This window comes from Oncorhynchus clarkii, chromosome 29, assembly GCF_045791955.1.
Source record: "Oncorhynchus clarkii lewisi isolate Uvic-CL-2024 chromosome 29, UVic_Ocla_1.0, whole genome shotgun sequence".
Taxonomy (NCBI): Eukaryota; Metazoa; Chordata; class Actinopteri; order Salmoniformes; family Salmonidae; genus Oncorhynchus; species Oncorhynchus clarkii.
In genome coordinates, this window is record NC_092175.1 from 25,785,418 (window position 1) to 25,803,600 (window position 18,183).

At 41.9% G+C, this 18,183-nt stretch overlaps 1 protein-coding gene across 1 annotated transcript in view; it reads left to right on the plus strand.

The window, feature by feature from the left end:
- The window catches only part of LOC139388308 (leucine-rich repeat transmembrane neuronal protein 4-like), a 138,572-nt gene extending 133,078 nt beyond the window's left edge, over positions 1-5,494 (plus strand). The window contains exon 3 of the mRNA XM_071134908.1: positions 5,192-5,494. Within this exon, the coding sequence (XP_070991009.1) occupies positions 5,192-5,494 (303 nt within the window). The remainder of the gene's footprint in view (positions 1-5,191) is intronic.
- The last annotated feature ends 12,689 nt before the right edge of the window (positions 5,495-18,183 follow it).

Genomic DNA, 18,183 nt, shown 5'->3' on the forward strand with positions numbered 1-18,183 from the left:
GGCTGGTCATGGCTCACTTCAACACCATCATTCCAGAAACCCTAGATGCACTCCAATTTGCATGCCACCCCAACAGATCCACAGATGATGCCATCTCTATTGCATTCCACACTGCCCTTTCCCACCTGGACAAAAGAAACACCTATGTGAGAATGCTACTCATTGACTATAGATTAGCTTTCAACACCATAGTGCCCTCAAAGTTCATCACTCTGCTAAGGACCTTGGGACTAAACACCTTCCTCTGCAATTGGATCATGGGCTTCCTGACGGGCCATCACCAGATGGTAAGGGTAGGTAACAACACATCCACCACGCTGATCCTCGACACGGGGGCCCCTCAGGGGTGCGTGCTCAGTCCCTTCCTGTACTTCCTATTCACTCATGTCTACACGACTCCAACACCATCATTAAATTTGCCGTTGACACAACAGGCTGATCACCGACAACGCGAGACAGCCTATAGGGAGGAAGTCAGAGACCAGGCCGTCTGGTGCCAGGACGACAACCTCTCCCTTAACGTGATCAAGACAAAGCAGATTATTGTGGACTACAGGAAAAAGAGGACCGAGCTGCAGTGGAGCAGGTTGAGCGCTTCAAGTTCCTTGGTGTCCACATCACCAACAAAATAACATTGTCCAAGCACACCAAGACAGTTGTGAAGAGGGAACGACAAAACCTATTCCCCCTCAGGAGACTGAAAGGATTTGGCATGGGTCCTCAGATCCTCAAAAGTTTCTACAGCTGCACCAACGAGAGTATCCAGTGATCACACTGGTTAATCACTGCCTGGTATGGCAACTGCTCAGCCTCCGACTGCAAGGTACTAAAGAGGGTAGTGCAAATGGCCCAGTACATCTTTGGGGCCAAGCTTCCAGACATCCAGGACCTCTTTACCAGGCGGTGTCAGAAGAAGGCCCTAAAAATGGTCAAACACTCTAACCACCCTAGTCATAGACTGTTCTCTCTGCTACCACACAGCAATAGGTACCAGAGCACCAAGTCTAGGTCCAAGAGGCAGCTTCTACCCCCAAGCCATAAGACTCCTGAACATCTAGTCAAATGGCTACCCAGACTATTTGCAGTGCCCCCCCCCCACCCCCTCTTTACACCACTGCTACTCTCTGTTGTCGTCTATGCATAGTCACTTTAATAACTCTACCTACATAATACCTCAGCTAACCGGTGCCACCGCACATTGACTCTGTATCGGCAACCACCTGTATATAGTCTTGCTATTGTTATTTTACTGCTGCTCTTTAATTACTTGTTACTTTTATCTCTTATTCTTATCCATATTTTTAAATGTTTTATTAACTGCATTGTTGGTTAGGGGCTTGTTAGTAAGCAGTTCACTGTAAGGTCTACCTGCTTTATTAACTGCCGTTGGTTAGGGGCTTGTTAGTAAGCAGTTCACTGTAAGGTCTACACCTGTTTTATTAACTGCACTGTTGGTTAGGGGCTTGTTAGTAAGCAGTTCACTGTAAGGTCTACACCTGTTTTATTCGGCGCATGTAACTAATACAATTGTATTTGATTTTCAGTAGTTAATTACTTTCTTGCCATGTCACGGTGTAGCTAACTATTAGAACTACTCTACACACTACTTTTTGTGCAAAAATGTTTATAAAATATGGGCGAAGATTATTATTATTATAAATTTTTTTTGACATCAGACCTCCCTAATTGTCACTTGATACATCATTTTTGTGTTTAATAGGCTAAATTGCACATTATGTTACCATATGATGCCAATGGGATGTCTTGCAATTTGTAGTCTACAACATTTCAGATTTAAATTTTTTCACGCAGTAGTTTGGATGATTTACAAAATGTACAAAAAAATTAAAATTTTCACTAACGAAAAATACGTCTAAACTCCAACAAATATGTCAATTGAGTACAATAATTCACATGAGACGTGCTGTAGCCTGTACGTAGCCTACCGAGGCGACTTTAACTGGTGCCTAAGGTAAAATTTGGGACGGCAGGTAGGCTAGTGGTTAGAGCGTTGGGCCAGTAATTGAAACTTTGCTTGATCGCATCCCTGAGCTGACAAGGTAAAAAATATATCATTCTGCCCCTGAACAAGGCAGTTAACCCACTGTTCCTAGGCTGTCATTGTAAATAAGAATTAGTTCTTAACTGACTTGCCTAGTTAAATAAAGGTTAAATAAATAATGTAGGTAATGTACTGCATTGTATACAAACACTACTTTTAGCTGCCCCCTGACAGAGATTCTAAATATTTTTCAAATTTTCGGGTCAAATTAAGATGGAACATGGTTCGCTTTCCTCTGGGGCCATGCTTTGTTTTTGTAAATCTGATGTAAATTTGGCTAAACTCCCCCTCAGACAGTTCTGTGTGTTTTCTCTGGGCTGAATGCTTGTCTGGTGGGCTCCATGTGATGGATGCCCCCAGTTCGACATCTGTGCCCGACTACGCATGCACGCTAGGAAATATGAAGACTCACGGACAAACAAAGTGAAACACACATGGCAGTATAAGTACTCTACCAAAACAGTTCTCTGGGACACAATGCTTAACTATTTCCATGACAAGTGAATACCATTGCATTAAATATAGAAATCCTGTTTAAATACATTATGGTAATGTGTTCCACACTGTATCATTTTTTAGCAGTTGTAAATGACAGTGTGTTTCTGTTCTCCACAGCACAGAGTATAAGAGGCCCTGAATGCCTCTCACCTCCTGCTTCCTGAGAGACTAACTGGAAACATAAGGTCACATTGCACATGTATGAGTGTGGGTATGCTCTCCTCCTCTCCCCTTTGCTACAGTATCCTAGTGCCCAGACAGACCGACGAGGCAGAGCTGAGAGGACAAACTGAAGTTTTTTTGTCAAAGTGATCCAAGTTTCCTAAAGCCAAGGGGAAACATTTCCCAGAAAAGAAACACCACGTCCCAGCTGCAGAGAAACTCAGTAAAACTGCATTTTATGGAGTGTGTGACTGGGGATTTATTGCGTGGGGCACTGGCGGCTCCTCATAGCTATATCTCTGTGGGATTATGTACAGGGTAAGAACATAATGTTGCTACAGTGAAAATATATTTCTGACAAATCTTGAATAGCAATTAATGGGGATTTTTTTTACCTCCTTAGAGACAGACAAAAATAACAATGTAAGCCTATTAATCTGGTTCATCACACCAAATGTATCAGTCTGAGATTTACACCTAATTCTATTAAAATCCACCTCTCTGAGGAGACAATTCAATCACAAAACGCTGAGGCCAGAGACTACTGTGGATATGCTGCTAGACCGCCAGGTGTGTGTTAACATGTCCTCTCTCTCTCACGCACACACTCATTCCTACACACACACACACACACACACACACACACACACACACACACACGTTCCCAGCACACGGGCCAGATTAATGCCCCAGCACTAGGACAGAATCCGCTGAAATGGTTAGGAGTTAATATCCGTTAATTAATTCGTAGGACCTGGGCAAGCAGGGAGCTGTGGGTAGCAGAGGGGTCAGGGGGAAGGGTGGGGGGCTCAACAGAGAGGGAGGGGAGTAATCCGCTGAGTGCCCATAATGTAATGAATACAGGTCTAGTTTAATGGAGTCCATTTGAGAGAGAGGGGGGAGGGTATATTATAAGGGAGAGGGACACATTTGTGAAAAGAGGTCTGATATTTGCAATGTGACCTCAAAGAGTATCTTTATCATACTTTTTTGGTAGTGTGTACAGTGTTTGTTTGTTAGCTGTATTTATTGACATAGCCCAATATGTTCCCTGTCAGGTTAGTGTATTGATACTTTACAGCCTAGCCAGGAATGGGAACCCATAACACCTCACCTCCTTAGCAACCATATTAACTTAGCTCAGCGGGACAATATTTTATGTATTGTATGTTCTCTTTAACCTTACTCAAGGTTACATATAGATTGTTCTTCTAGACATAGGGGTTATTTCGCTTGTGGCAAGTCTTCTGTCTGAACGACTGATCTTACTCCACTGACTGGGTCCATGAATTCTACTCTTACATAGACCTTGAATCTCGGGTACCCAAAGTGGAGCCTTGTTTCGTTTTTTGCTCTGTCAGCCAACAGACTATAGCCTATAGGAGGGCTGAATTTATGAGCCGTACCCAGTTCCCATCATCCACCCAGACAGCACCCTTGTCATTATTTATTTCTCCGTTTTCTTTCTTTGTCTCCTATTTGTTGTTTGTTTTTTTCTTTTTTATCTTATCTTGAGCGCCATTGTAAGATCTGATTGTCTGTGAACCCTGTCAAGCACTTCATTCCCGACGACTGCCATCTCTCCCCACTTTTTTTCTGGGCCCCTTTCAATCTTCGCTAATTGGTCTTTGTTAAGGCAATGAACTCAGGCAGTGAGTTGGGGAAAATGCCTGGAAGTCGCTCATCTGTTTGTTTGGAAAAGCGGTGTGTGTGTGTGTGTGTGTGGGAGGGTGGGTGATTTAGTCTCATCGTGGTTGTCTAGACTCTATGGAACTCTGCTTAAGTTTACACTGATCCTCCCTTTATGCTAGTATATGGACACATTTATATATGTGCACGGCTGAACGCCTACTTGAACATGTGAATGAGCATGTTGTAGTGCATTGTGCAATTTGAGTGTGCATTATGAGTCACTGGCAAGTGGAGTTCACACTGTATGACAAGACAGGCATACGCTCACGTTGGGTAAAAATATCTCTGTTGTCTTACTGCATACATATCCATCAACCTGGCACTGAGATGACAGCCCAGTGGTAATGGTTGGATTAGTGGGTACATTTTAACATCACATTTAGGCAGTTGATACACATTTTTGTTGTTTTTCTGAGATGACAGCCCAGTGGTAATGGTTGGATTAGTGGGTACATTTTAACATCACATTTAGGCAGTTGATACACATTGTTGTTGTTTTTCTGACAAAATAATCACTGTTTGACAAAAACGTTTGTTTTAATTGCAGATATTATTTTAATTATTGATGATTATTTGTTCCCATCTGCTAGTTGGTATCTAGAGGGCTTATCAGAGCAATCAACAGATTGAGATTGACATCTCTAATGTATATTTCTGTTTTTTTCTCCCCCTCTCCCTCTCCCACCTACATATAAATTCCCTTAATTACTCACACATTCTCTCTCCCTCTGCCACTCTCATTCTCTGTCACCCACCATCCCTCCCTGCTCGACACAGGTCCCGCACCAGATGGGCACGCTGGCGTATTACCGGTACGAGCAGCCTATCGTGGACTACTGCCAGGCCCATCAGCCCCTGCGGCTCAACATGGGCTACGAGGGTCCCCCGCAGGGCCTGGAGGAGCTGGGGCCACGTGAGAGAACCACCATACAGACTGTATCGCTGCCCTCTGTGCCCTCTGCTGCCACAGTAGGGGCCGGGCCCCGCTCACCGCCCTCTATCCTCAGAGCCCCGTCCCAGGTCCCCGGTGGCTCCTTCCCTCCCCAAGAGCGCACCACCACGCTCACCTTTGGACGCTAACAACTGGAGCGAGAGTCTGTCGTTTGAGGTGGGGGGGATGCCACAGATCCACCATGACTCTTGAATAGAGGGCAAGGGAGCAGGGGGTTCTGTGGGGCCTTTTTCGGCACATTGGCATGGGATGGCCACAAGGGGGCAGAGGTAAAAGAGGAGAACAAAAATGATAAATTTAAAAACATGGCTAGAGGCCATTGGCATCTGGCAACTGGAATGTGACCATTATGAAGGCTGATGCATCCTGGGAGTTCTGCTATTATCTCTTTTTCTTTTTCCAAACACTTCAAAGTGGACCTGCTGCTCCCCTCCTCTTGGCTCCTGGGAAATAGAAACGTGATGCAACGTGCATGACACGTTAAAGCATACATTTGGTTATAGCTCTGGCCAATGTGGCGACAATGCTGCATGGTGCCTGTTCCAAGGGATGGATCATGGCAGTTCTCTCATGTTGTGTTAGGAGTGAGAAAGGAAGGTGCAATAAGCTATGTGTCTGGAGGACAAGAAAAGAAAGAGAGCAGCGTCATGAAACAAAATAATGTTTACCAGAACTCAAAGGCTCGCTCTTTTTCCCATTCAAATTGCCAGTCAGGGGTTATAATGCCATGGAAATCATTATTTCATTCAAATGAGTAAATTCTCAAAAAAGAAGAATGTTATGAGAGAAAACAAGTAGATTAATTGTGTTGTTTCCATACTGTATTGTCAGTATGTTCAACTATGGAGGTCAAGGTCTGAGTTTTATTCATGTGCTCATGTCGTACCAAAGATGTATTATTTTTATGTACAATAATAGCATTTGTTTTCTTTATACTTTTTGTTTCTGAAAACATAACTGGTACACATTAAATACATGCATTAGATGGTTTACCTTTTTATAAATGTACGTCTGCCATCTGCATACAGTATGTACAACCAAACCACATAATAATCTACAGAGGCTGCCGAGTCCTGTGTCTGTAAATGGTTGAGAGAGCCTACTCAGTTATCATTACAAAAAGACAATTTTATGGAGTCCGATAGAAAATGTAGGAAGCATGTGCAATGGGGTGTCAAGATTTGGCAGCTGGCTCGAGTTGGCCCACCAGGTTATACTATCTATGGTCTGACTAATTCATGAGATGTATATCTATTTCATTAAATACTTTAAAATGGAATTGCTGAATGTGAAGTGTTTGGCCAGAATTAAGGTATTTTAAATGCTGATGCTTTGTAATGCTCAATTTGATCAAATTGGGCAAAGCAATGAACAAGGAGGTATGTAGGTCCTTCCAGGGGGTCAACTAAAGGTTGAATCTCATACCACCTGTAAAGGCCGAACTAACCCTTTTATATATTTGATTTCTAAAAACAATGCTTGATTTTCTTGTAACTGGCCTGTTTGTGAGGTGAGCGGCAGGTATGCTGGTGGATTGGTGATGCACTGCTCCTGTGCTGCCCTCTCCTCTCTACTCCCTTAGAAACACAGCAGACAAAGAGCCCAGTGCCTCACGGGGGCTTGTTGGGCTGACTGATTGGCACGTTGGTGCGTCTTTGACATCCAGAGAGAACTCATTGTCTGTGGTGGACTATCACTGGGGATGGATGTTGCCTGTTAATAACACAGCCCTTTGCCAGTAAGTGTGCCTGACTGTGTTTGAACTCCAACCAGATGAATGTGGACACTGTCTCTGTTACCCATGAGCACTTTTGGACATCCTTTACCGTCAATTGATGGAGCTGAAGATGGACTGGATCCTTTGTTGTGGTGGCTTTTCAACGGAGATTCCCCACCCCTCACTCCCCATGTCCAAATCAAACACACACACTGCGGTCATTTTTTATCTGTCAAGTTCAATACCCTGAGGTCTGTATAATGGAGGAGGGAGCACATCAAGCCACCTATGTATATGGCTCCCCATGAAGGAGAAAGCCTGAGAAGGGAGGGCCAGGAGACCGCCGGCCAGGGGGTGTGCTTTTTTGTATGTTTCTTGATCGGAAGCAAAAGTGTACATTTTTGAGATGATCAATGATGTCAAGCAATTCTATAAAAAGACTACATAAAAAGGACAAAATCCTTCGGGACTTATTTATCTTGTAAATAGAGAATCTTTAAAAAGGAAAAAGTTACGTATTTTGCTTCTTCTGAAACACAAACTGCTTGTGGCCAGAAGAGGAGCCTTATCCACGAGCCGGAGTGAGCGAAGGAGTCTGTCCAGAAGATGGCTTTGGGAGGGAGATGATGATTCCCACCATATCCTCTCCTCTCCTTGTTTTAATTATAAATATTTTTCTACCTGCTCCCACCTCCCTCCAGCATGTCACTATTCCTGCAAACATTGTCCATCACTGAGGTTTTTACTAATGTCTTAAAGTCACACCCCTACCAGAACCACACATGATAAGGAATTTGGGAGCAAAATCATTACGATTTGAAATGTCAAAGGTACAAAGGGATAGTATATTATTCCATTCTGGCCTGTAGTAGAGTATTTCAAATAAATAGAATTTTATTGGTCACATGCACCCCCCCCCCCCCAAAAAGTATTGTTCACATTACAGTGAAATGCTTACGAGCCTATTCCCAATAGTGCAGAATTTTAAAGACAATATTTGCTAATTAAAAAAAGGAAATAGTAACACAATAAAAACAATAATGAAGCTACAAGGACTACCAGTACCGAGTCAATGTGCAGGGGTACAAGGTAGTTGAGGTAGTACAGTATGTACAAGTGGGTAGGAGTAAAAGTGACTAGGCAATCAGGATATATAATAAACAGAGTAGCAGCGGTTCAGGCCGCTGTTACTATTATTATTATTTTTATCAACCCATGTTCTCGTGTATGACTCGTTTTCAGTATGCTTGAGATACAGTATGTTATTTCTACTAAAGCCATGATAACTTCATTTCATTTAATAATTTACCAACCCCCAAGCAAAAACACACCGATAATGCTCTGATAATTATATCATGATCTAGAAGAGTTTTGAGATACTGTATGCCCCACATATTACACACAAACTGTTGGTTTACTCGAAATGGTTTCTGACTACAGTGCTGGTTTTAGTTGACCTTGTAATAAATGTTGTGCCAATGTCTTCACAAATGGTACATCCCACTCTCAGTTCTAGCAATGTCTTGTCTTGCCTTGCTCTTTAAACCTCCCCTGCCATCTCCTGGCCTGGATATCATGTCTGCCTTTGGTGACCCTTTTTTATAATGTTCTATTTCTGTCCGCATGCTGACGACTGGGCAAACCACGTCAAAATATAAGGGTGTGCACTGAACGAGAAACAGATAGTATAGAGCTAGACTATTTCCTCTCTGACATGCCCTAGAACCACAAGCATGTGTTTCCACACACACGCTGGCTACTTTGGTGTCTCTCAAGCAAGCTGTTCACTGACCCCTCTGTAGCCCATCCTCTCCAGAGTAGATGTCTCCAGCCCCATGGGCCCTCCAGTCTCCATGCTGTCTTTATGCACATTGCAGAAAGAGATGCTTGTGTTGGACGAGGCTATACTCCAGAGAGAGGCTTCCCTCTTCTATTATGGTAACACATTTCCAGACTAATTATCATTATTTAGTTTCTTCATTAATATGTTTCCTTCAACAGCAGTCCAACAACGATCAAAACAATATGTAATTGGAAGTTTAAATGGAGTCATGGTGACCACAATTAAATTAGCGGCTAATAAGTCATTGGTTTACCATGATCTACATCCATGATAAGGCCATTGGAATAAAGGGACCCTGCTGTCTTCCATGAACAAGTCTTTTGTCCCATTTTTCTAATGTTGTACTGTACGGGGCTTTCAGCACAGGGGATGCATACAACTTGTGCAAGTTTAAGCTGAAATTCAGGAACGTCTGTGCTAGCCCAGAAACGCCGACAGGCTTTGTTTTTTCCTCAGCCTTGTTTGTTTTGGGATCTGTTCCCCCCTCTACCCCAATCCTCTGAGTTTGGGATCAAATCCCTTTTTGGGAACAGATTTAGCTGAAGGGAGGGTGAATGAAGGTCTGAAGTATTGCAAGAAAGCCTTTCATATTTCCGTGTCTATGCTCAGAGGAATGGCTAAATGCAAATCTCTAGGGGAAAGAGAGATGAGGCAAGAGAGATGGGGGGGGGGGGGGAAGAGAAATCGAGAAAATGGGAAACAAATAACAGAAATGAAGAAAAGGGGTATAAACAAGAGAATTGTATTGTATTTGCTTAAAACAAAGGTTTTGCATCCCATGCACACCAAGGGATGCTATCCTAACACCTTGGTACACATGTACAGTACCTCATTAACACATTGAATGAGGCACACAGACACCTGCATCCTCCTAAATCTCCCAAATCCTACTTCCACACCCTGGCTGTATGCAGTCTGATCACACCTAATGCACATGGCTGAAGATGCAGGAGGGTATAGTGAGTGAACACATCATCGTGAACTGCATCCCCCCCACAGGGTGTAACATCTGCTGTTGATGAATCGTGGCTTTTGTTGTCTAGGCTCTGTCACTGCTGGTGCACACCTAGTTTATGCTGTCTCAAACCTGGCCCTTACATCTCACCATCTCTGCAGCGCCTCACCTCCCTGCCATCAACACAACACATTTCTCCTTCCAGTTCACCTGAAGCCAACCGCAGAGATTCAATGACTTCTATGTCATTACCTGATAAATACGTTTGACAAATTAATTCCCAGCCAGATGTGGCTTTGCGTCATCTTCTCATCTTCTCTATTCCCTCCTGAACTGAGGCATTATACAGTTACAGTATAGAGCCCCTATAGGGCCTCTATAGGGCCCAGAGCATGTGGAGACCTGAGGCATACAGGACAGTAGGAGAAGCTCTAACATCATTAGCTGGAGGTTTTTGCCCTTTGGCATAAGCAATGGTTACAAACCAGGGTCAAGACAATAGGGGTTCTAAGCATAACCATTAACCTCTGTCAGAGATATAAACTATTCCGGTCTAACAAAGCATGTTTAAACCACTAATTGGATTTATGTGAACAGAATAAGAAAAGGAACACTAATTTCATATAGAATCAATTTTGCTGATAGAGGCGATGTAGAGATGTGAACATGCAGTAAAACTGACAGAAAGCAATATTATCATATTCTTTAATAATTCCTTATTTGCTCCAAGCTTCTCCACATTCTCCCCTCCCACCAATATCACTTGTTCTTTCCCATGATATTTCCATGTGAATTTCTGCTTTTCCCTCATCTATCTCCTACTGACGGCATTGATTTCTGTGGGATGTAAATACGAGCTGCATTGTTTATTCTGTAGTTGGTTTGTTGTTGTTTTGGTTTCAATTCTTATTTTCTGTGCTCAGACCTAAAGCGGTGTTGTGGAAACCTGGTCCAAACGCAAAATATGGCTTCTCTTTGAGTATATTATTGTCAGAAAATGTTTTGTAAAAATTTTGATGACGAAATCAAAAATAAAGAAATTTAAAGGTTAATATTTGTGATGCCATGTTCCTCTGTGTTGTTATTGTTGTGTAACTCCAAATCATATAACCAACCACTGTCTCAATATCATGTTCTATACAGTAGAAGTCAGAAGTTTACCTACACCTCAGCCAAATACATTTAAACTCAGTTTTTCACAATTCCTGACATTATTTTTTTTATCCATTATTTTACCAGGTAAGTTGGCTGAGAACACGTTCTCATTTACAGCAACAACCTGGGGAATAGTTGCAGGGGAGAGGAATGAGCCAATTGTAAACTGGGGATTCTTAGGTGACTATGATGGTTACAGGGCCAGATTGGGAATTTAGCCAGGCCACCAGGTTTAACACCCCTACTCTTACAATAAATGCCATGGGATCTTCAATGACCTCAGAGAGTCAGGACACCTGTTTAACGTCCCATCCGAAAGACAGCACCATATAGAGGGCAGTGTCCCCAATCACTGCCCTGGGGCACAGGGTTATTTTTTAGACCAGAGGAAAGAGTGCCTCCTACTGGCCCTCCAACACCACTTCCAGCAGCAGCTGGTCTCCCATCGAGGGACTGACCAAGACCAACCCTGCTTAACTGGTCTTAGGTCAGTTAAGATCACCACTTTATTTTAAGAATGTGAAATGTCAGAATAATAATAGAGAGAATGATTTATTTGAGCTTTCATCACATTCCCAGTGGGTCAGAAGTTTACATACACTCAATTAGTATTTTGTAGAGTTGTGTTTAAATTGTTTAACTTGGGTCAAGAGTTTCAGGTAGCCTTCCACAAGCTTCCCACAATAAATTGGGTGAATTTTGGCCCATTCCTCCTGACAGAGCTGGTGTAACTGAGTCAGGTTTGTAGGCCTCGTTGCTCGCACACGCTTTTTCAGTTCTGCCCACAAATCTTCAATCGGATTGAGCTCAGGGCTTTGTGATGGCCACTCCAATACCTTGACTTTGTAGTCCTTAAGCCATTTTGCCACAACTTTGGAAGTATGTTTGGGGTCATTGTCCATTTGTGACCAAGCTTTAACTTCCTGACTGATGTCTTGAGATGTTGCTTCAATATACCCACATAATTTTCCTGTCTCATGACGCCATCTATTTTGTGAAGTGCACCAGTCCCTCCTTCAGCAAAGCACCCCCACAACATGATGCTGCCACCCCCGTGCTTCCCGGTTGGGATGGTGTTCTTTGGCTTGCAAGCCTTCCCCATCAGACCAGAGGACATTTCTCAAAAAAGTACGATCTTTGTCCCCATGTGCAGTTGCAAACCGTAGTCTGGCTTTTATATGGTGGTTTTGGAGCAGTGGCTTCTTCCTTGCTGAGCGGCCTTTCGGGTTATGTCAATATATGGACTAATTTTACTGTGGATATAGATACCTTTGTATCCACCAGACTTGTGGAGGTCTACTATTTTTTTTTCTCAGGTCTTGGCTGAGTTCTTTTGATTTTACCATGATGCCAAGCGAAGAGGCACTGAGTTTGAAGGTAGGCGTTCATCCACAGCTACACCTCCAACTGACTCAAATTATGTCAATTAGCCTATCAGAAGCTTCTAAAGCCATGACATAATTTTCTGGAATTTTCCAAGCTGTTTAAAGGCACAGTCAACTTAGTGTATGTAAACTTCTGACCCACTGGAATTGTGGAATTGTGGAACTATAAGTAAAGTAATCTGTCTGTAAACAATTGTTGGAAAAAGGACTTGTGTCATGCACAAAGTAGATGTCCTAACCGACTTGCCAAAACTATTGTCTGTTAACAAGAAATGTCTGGAGTGGTTGAAAAACGAGTTTTAATGACTCCAACCTAAGTGTATGTAAACTTCCAACTTCAACTCTTTCTCAGTCATAGTAAGTACATTTTTCCTCAATAAAAATGTGTCAGGACAAAGAACAGCTTTGACTGGGCTGAGGACAGCAAATAGCGTCAGTTCCAATACCCTGACAGTGCATTACTAAAACTAGACCCAGGCATAGGGTTCTATGAATCAAAGGCTGCACTGAAATATGACAATACCGCTCCAAGTATCATCTTATTAACCATTTATTTTGCCCATTTAACCGTTACTTTTACACTTCCATTCTGACCTTGAAAACGTTGTGTGAAAAAAAATAAACACTCATGCAAGACAAACCTTGTGGTCATGTGATTAGCCAAATTCCAATGATCACAAGCATTCAACAGGAGTTTCACTTTTCCTTATCCCATGATTGACCAGGCCACTTTGCCCTAAAGAGTGGATATGGAAGCAGGTCCATGCCAGATCCCCCAAATACATGTCGTCAAAGATGGAACGCAGGCGGGAGGAGGCAAGATCAGGTGGGACCAATCTAGCCAATGAGAGGGCAGATATGCATGTGAACAAGAAGCTCCGAACTCCGATATAAAGATGAGCGGTGTTGAATATTCGATGAGGGGTGTTGTCGTCAACTGCCTGAATTCTATGGCGAAAGTATTTGAAATTCATCGACCTCATGAATATGCATAGCCCATCTTGAATTTCAACAAGAACAATTCCGATATAAAGTGTTTCATCTCAATGTTTCTGGGATGTTACGTGCATCACTCGTAATAACCTAAGACTCACGTATCGAAATAGCAATTCATGTTCATCTTGATTAAATGAAATACACTCATTGCCCCCATACAAAAACTGTTCACCTAATTATTAAGGATCTGCTTTATTTGGACATATATGGCTCTCGATTCACCTCCCTCTCTCTGGTATGGTTCAGTTCTTTCTACAACTCAGTTCCCAGCAAGCAGGGAATGTCCTAAAGACATTTGATAACATTCCCATTAGGTCCCTTTAAGGGTTTCAGCAAGAAGTTATCCCAGTCTAGGAACATTAAAACATGATGTTAACCTCAGAACCATAAGAGGACGCTCGGTACAGGTCCCGGTTTGGTCGCAGCATAACATTATAATAAGATATTTTGATGTTCATTAAGGAACGTTTCCATTTGGTTCTGGTTTCAATTTGGTTCCGATAGAACGTTATCAATGGACATTCAATGACCACAGTTTCCTGTAAGTTACCAGGACATCACTGAGGACCATATCAGAACCAATCAGGATCTTTGTAGGACGTTCTCAGATTTTTTATGTTACTAGTCATTATCCCAAGGGAACGTCCTTGCAAACAACAATGTGTCTTTAGGAAGTCCCCGACACGTCACAAAATGGTTGACTAAAGTGGTCAGGACGTTGTGTCATGGTCCACTGGAGGTTTTGTCTAGTTTCCAGTTTGTCCCAGTGGCATCCCCTTGGGTGTTTTTAGGACAATCTTGGGATGTTGTGTCATGGTCCCCTGGAGGTTATGTTTAATTTCCGTTTTTTTCCAAGCACATCCCCAATTCAATTTTTTAGGATGGTCTTGGGACGTTGTGTCATGGTCGACGTAGGTTTTTATCACTTGATGGTCCCAGGTATGCCAAACCATTATAAGTAAAGTAACTCAAGTTATGGGGTGTTTACGGTAAGTGGTACGCTGTTAAGCTAAAATAGTGTAAAAATCTTGAATCAATGACAATATGATTACATTTGACATGATCACTTAGCACTGACTTGGAATTTGACCTCTGGATTCTGGGTATTCTGATCTTTCTGCTGTGCCACAAAGGCTGTAGAATTTCATAAGTCCCCTACACATTCATACCTATAATAAAGCTTTGCCATCTGCACTGCTATTTTAGATATCAGTAAATATGACTATGTCCTCATTGATTTCACTTGCTTTTCAGCAGTTTGTGTTGTCATTATAGTTGTCTAATGTTGGTGGGGAATATTCTGTTTTAATGTTACTGCAGAATCACTATGATACATATAATAGTTATTCTTGAGTATTTTTAATGGAGCTGAGATTTACTTTGAAGTGCAAAGTATAGGAAAACAAGAAATTGACACAGACATTGAAGATCGGAAGAGGTTGTGACTTGAAATCCCAGGTGAGGACATGTAATAATTACTGTATGAATAAGTAACAATGATTACACAATGTAATCATGTACAGTATGTCAAAGTGTGCCAAATACGTACTTTTAAAAAGCACTGTGTGTGTGTGCATGTGTGTCTGTCTAACTAACATTGCCAAAAGACTAAGAGCTGTGAAAGGATCAGTGGTTCACCAATCAGGGCCTTGGCAACAGTAACAAGAGGTGATGTGTAATGAAACTAGGCTGTGTGTATCCTGGTAGATAGTAATTATTTAGGATTAAACTATTTCATTATGACCATCAGGTGTCGTCCCTGGAACAATCCGGGTACCAGACAAAAACCTTCAGGTGGACCGTGACACAACTTCCCAAGACTGTCCTAAAAACATCCTACGGGACGCCACAAGACAAACCGGGACCTACACAAAAACCTCCAGGGGACCATGAAACAACGTCCCAAGAATGACCTACAAATGTTCTGGGGGACATCCACGGGACAAACCAGGGATGTCCTAACAACTCAGTTTTTGCATAGTTATATCTATAAAAACATACAATTTTAGTCGAGATTTTAGTAGTAGCTTGAAAAAAGACGATTTGAAAAAACACACACACACACACCCTACAGTCTGCTACCATTCTCTATTGTTTCCCATTAAGGTTGTCTACAGTGTCTTCAGAAGGTATTCAGACCCCTTAACTTTTCCACATTTTGTTACATTACAGCCTTATTTTAAAATTGATTATATATATTTTTTTAAGTCCTGAGCAATCTACACACAATACACCATAATAACACATTTTTGCAAATTTATTTAAAAAAAAGAAAGACGAAAAAGTATTCAGACCCATTGCTATGGGACATAAAATTGAGCTCAGGTGCATCCTGTTTCCATTGATCATCCTTGAGATGTTTCTACAACTTGATTGAATTGATTGGACATGATTTGGAAAGGCACACACCTGTCTAAATAAGGTCCCACAGTTGACAGTGCATGTCACAGCAAAAACCAAAGCCATGAGGTCAAATAAATTGTCCTTAGTGCTCCAAGGCAGGATTGTATCGAGGCACAGATCTGGGGAAGGTTACCAAAAACTTTCTGCAGCATTGCACGTCCCCAAGAACACAGTGACCTTCATCATTCTTAAATGGAAGAAGTTTGGAACCACCAAGACTCTTCCTAGAGCTGGCAGAGCTCCAGAGTTCCTCTGTGAAGATAGGAGAACCTTCCAGAAGGACAACCATCTCTGCGGCACTCCACCAATCAGGCCTTTATGGTAGAGTGGCCAGACGGAAGCCACTCCTCAGTTAAAGGCACATGACAGCCCGCTTGGAGTTTGCCAAAAGGCACCTAAAGACTTTCAGACCATGAGAAACAATCTGAATGCCAAGCGTCACGTCTGGAGGAATCCTGGCACCATCCTTACGGTGAAGCATGTTGGTGGCAGTTTGATGAGAAAAAAAAAATCCTTAATTTTAGAATAAAGCTGTAACTTAACTAAATGTGGAAAAGTCAAGGGGTCTGAATACTTACAGAATTCACTGTATTCCTGGTGGCTTATCATTTTTGATGGATAACAATAGTTTTTCCACATCTCCCACACTACCTTGATCAAATTCAAAACAGAAATCCTTCTCTTTCAGATATTTTATACAAAAATATGATGGTTCACTATTCAATATTGTAATTTCACTTCTGAGTTTTTCCACTTTATTCGTGAAATACTCATTGAAATTAATGACAACATTTCAAAATTTTAACCCATCAACTTCAATAAATGATGGAGATGAATTGGGTTTTCAGCCCATAATATAATTTAAGATACTCCAATTTTTGTTAACTTTAGTCACCAAATGCCTCAATTTACAGTATTTCAACCAATCAGCTGAGCAGCCCGACTTGTTTGCCACCTCTTTTGCATCATTTGTATGAACCATATTTTTTTCAATTCTGCATCAATCTTGGGGGCTATAACAGTTCTCACAGTTAATTTCTTAACTGGTGTCACGTCCTGACCTTAGTTCCTTTTTTATGTCTCTATTTTAGTTTGGTCATAGCGTGAGTTGGGGTGGGCATTCTATGTTTTTTGTTCTATGTGTTAGGCCTGGTATGGTTCCCAATCAGAGGCAGCTGTCAATCGTTGTCTCTGATTGAGAACCATACTTAGGTAGCCTGTTCCCACCTGGTGTTTGTGGGTAGTTGTTTTTGTGTCTGTGTTTCACCATATAGAACTGTTTCGGTTTTCATTGTTTCACTTTGGTTAATTTGTATTCAGTGTTCAGTTATATTTAATTAAAATGCACACTTACCACGCTGCGTTTTGGTCCAATGTTTCATACTCCTCATCAGATGAAGAAGATCGTTACAACTGGTGCATGCTTGTCAACAATTGGCATGAATAAATACTTCCAGTGCTGCTTCTAGGTTTACTTCCTCATATACATCAGACCAAAACATGTTTTAAATACATCTTCAACAAAAGAGTGCTGAGAAAACCTTTGTATGATCTCTTAGAAGCAACCTTTGGGACTTTGGCTTTCCTTGTTATTGCCACAATGTTAAACTAGTCACTCATTTATGTAATCCCTTCTGTAATCCCTTCAGCCACAATATACTGTCAGAGAGGGACACGGTCCTGCTTGAGAGGCCTGTCAGTTCATATGCACACATCAACATATCAGCATGTTGGAGGAATATGACAGCACCGTTTACAGTGTAGCTTGCGGTGGCTGTCATGGCACGAGGCATGACATCTTTTGCCTCTCAATCCAATGATCTTACCCTGAGAGATGTTAAAATGCTTTAAATATGGAGTAATTGCATGGTTAATACGCCATTCATAAGAGGGCTAATGTATTTTTTGTCACATTAAAGCTATTCAGGCATTATCAATAGAATGAGAACATAACCACGAAAACAGGTGTTAATAACATTGGCAGCACTTTCAAACAACTAATGGCTCCTTATAACAGCCTATGTGAATGTATATCCCAGTAAATGCATCTATAATGCACTGCCTAGAATCTGATATACACTACATTACCAAAAGTATGTGGACACACCTTCAAATTAGTGGACTCCGGTATTTCAACCACAGCCGTAGCTGACAGGTGTATATAATCGTGCACACAGCCATGTAATCTCAAAAGACAAACATTGGCAGTAGAATGGCATTGCTGAAGAGCTCAGTGACTTTTAACATGGCACCTTCATAAGATACTACCTTTCTAACAAGTCAGTTCGTAAAATTGTTGTCCTGCTAGAGCTGCCCCGGTCCACTGTAGGTGCTGTTATTGTGAAGTGGAAAGGTCTAGGAGC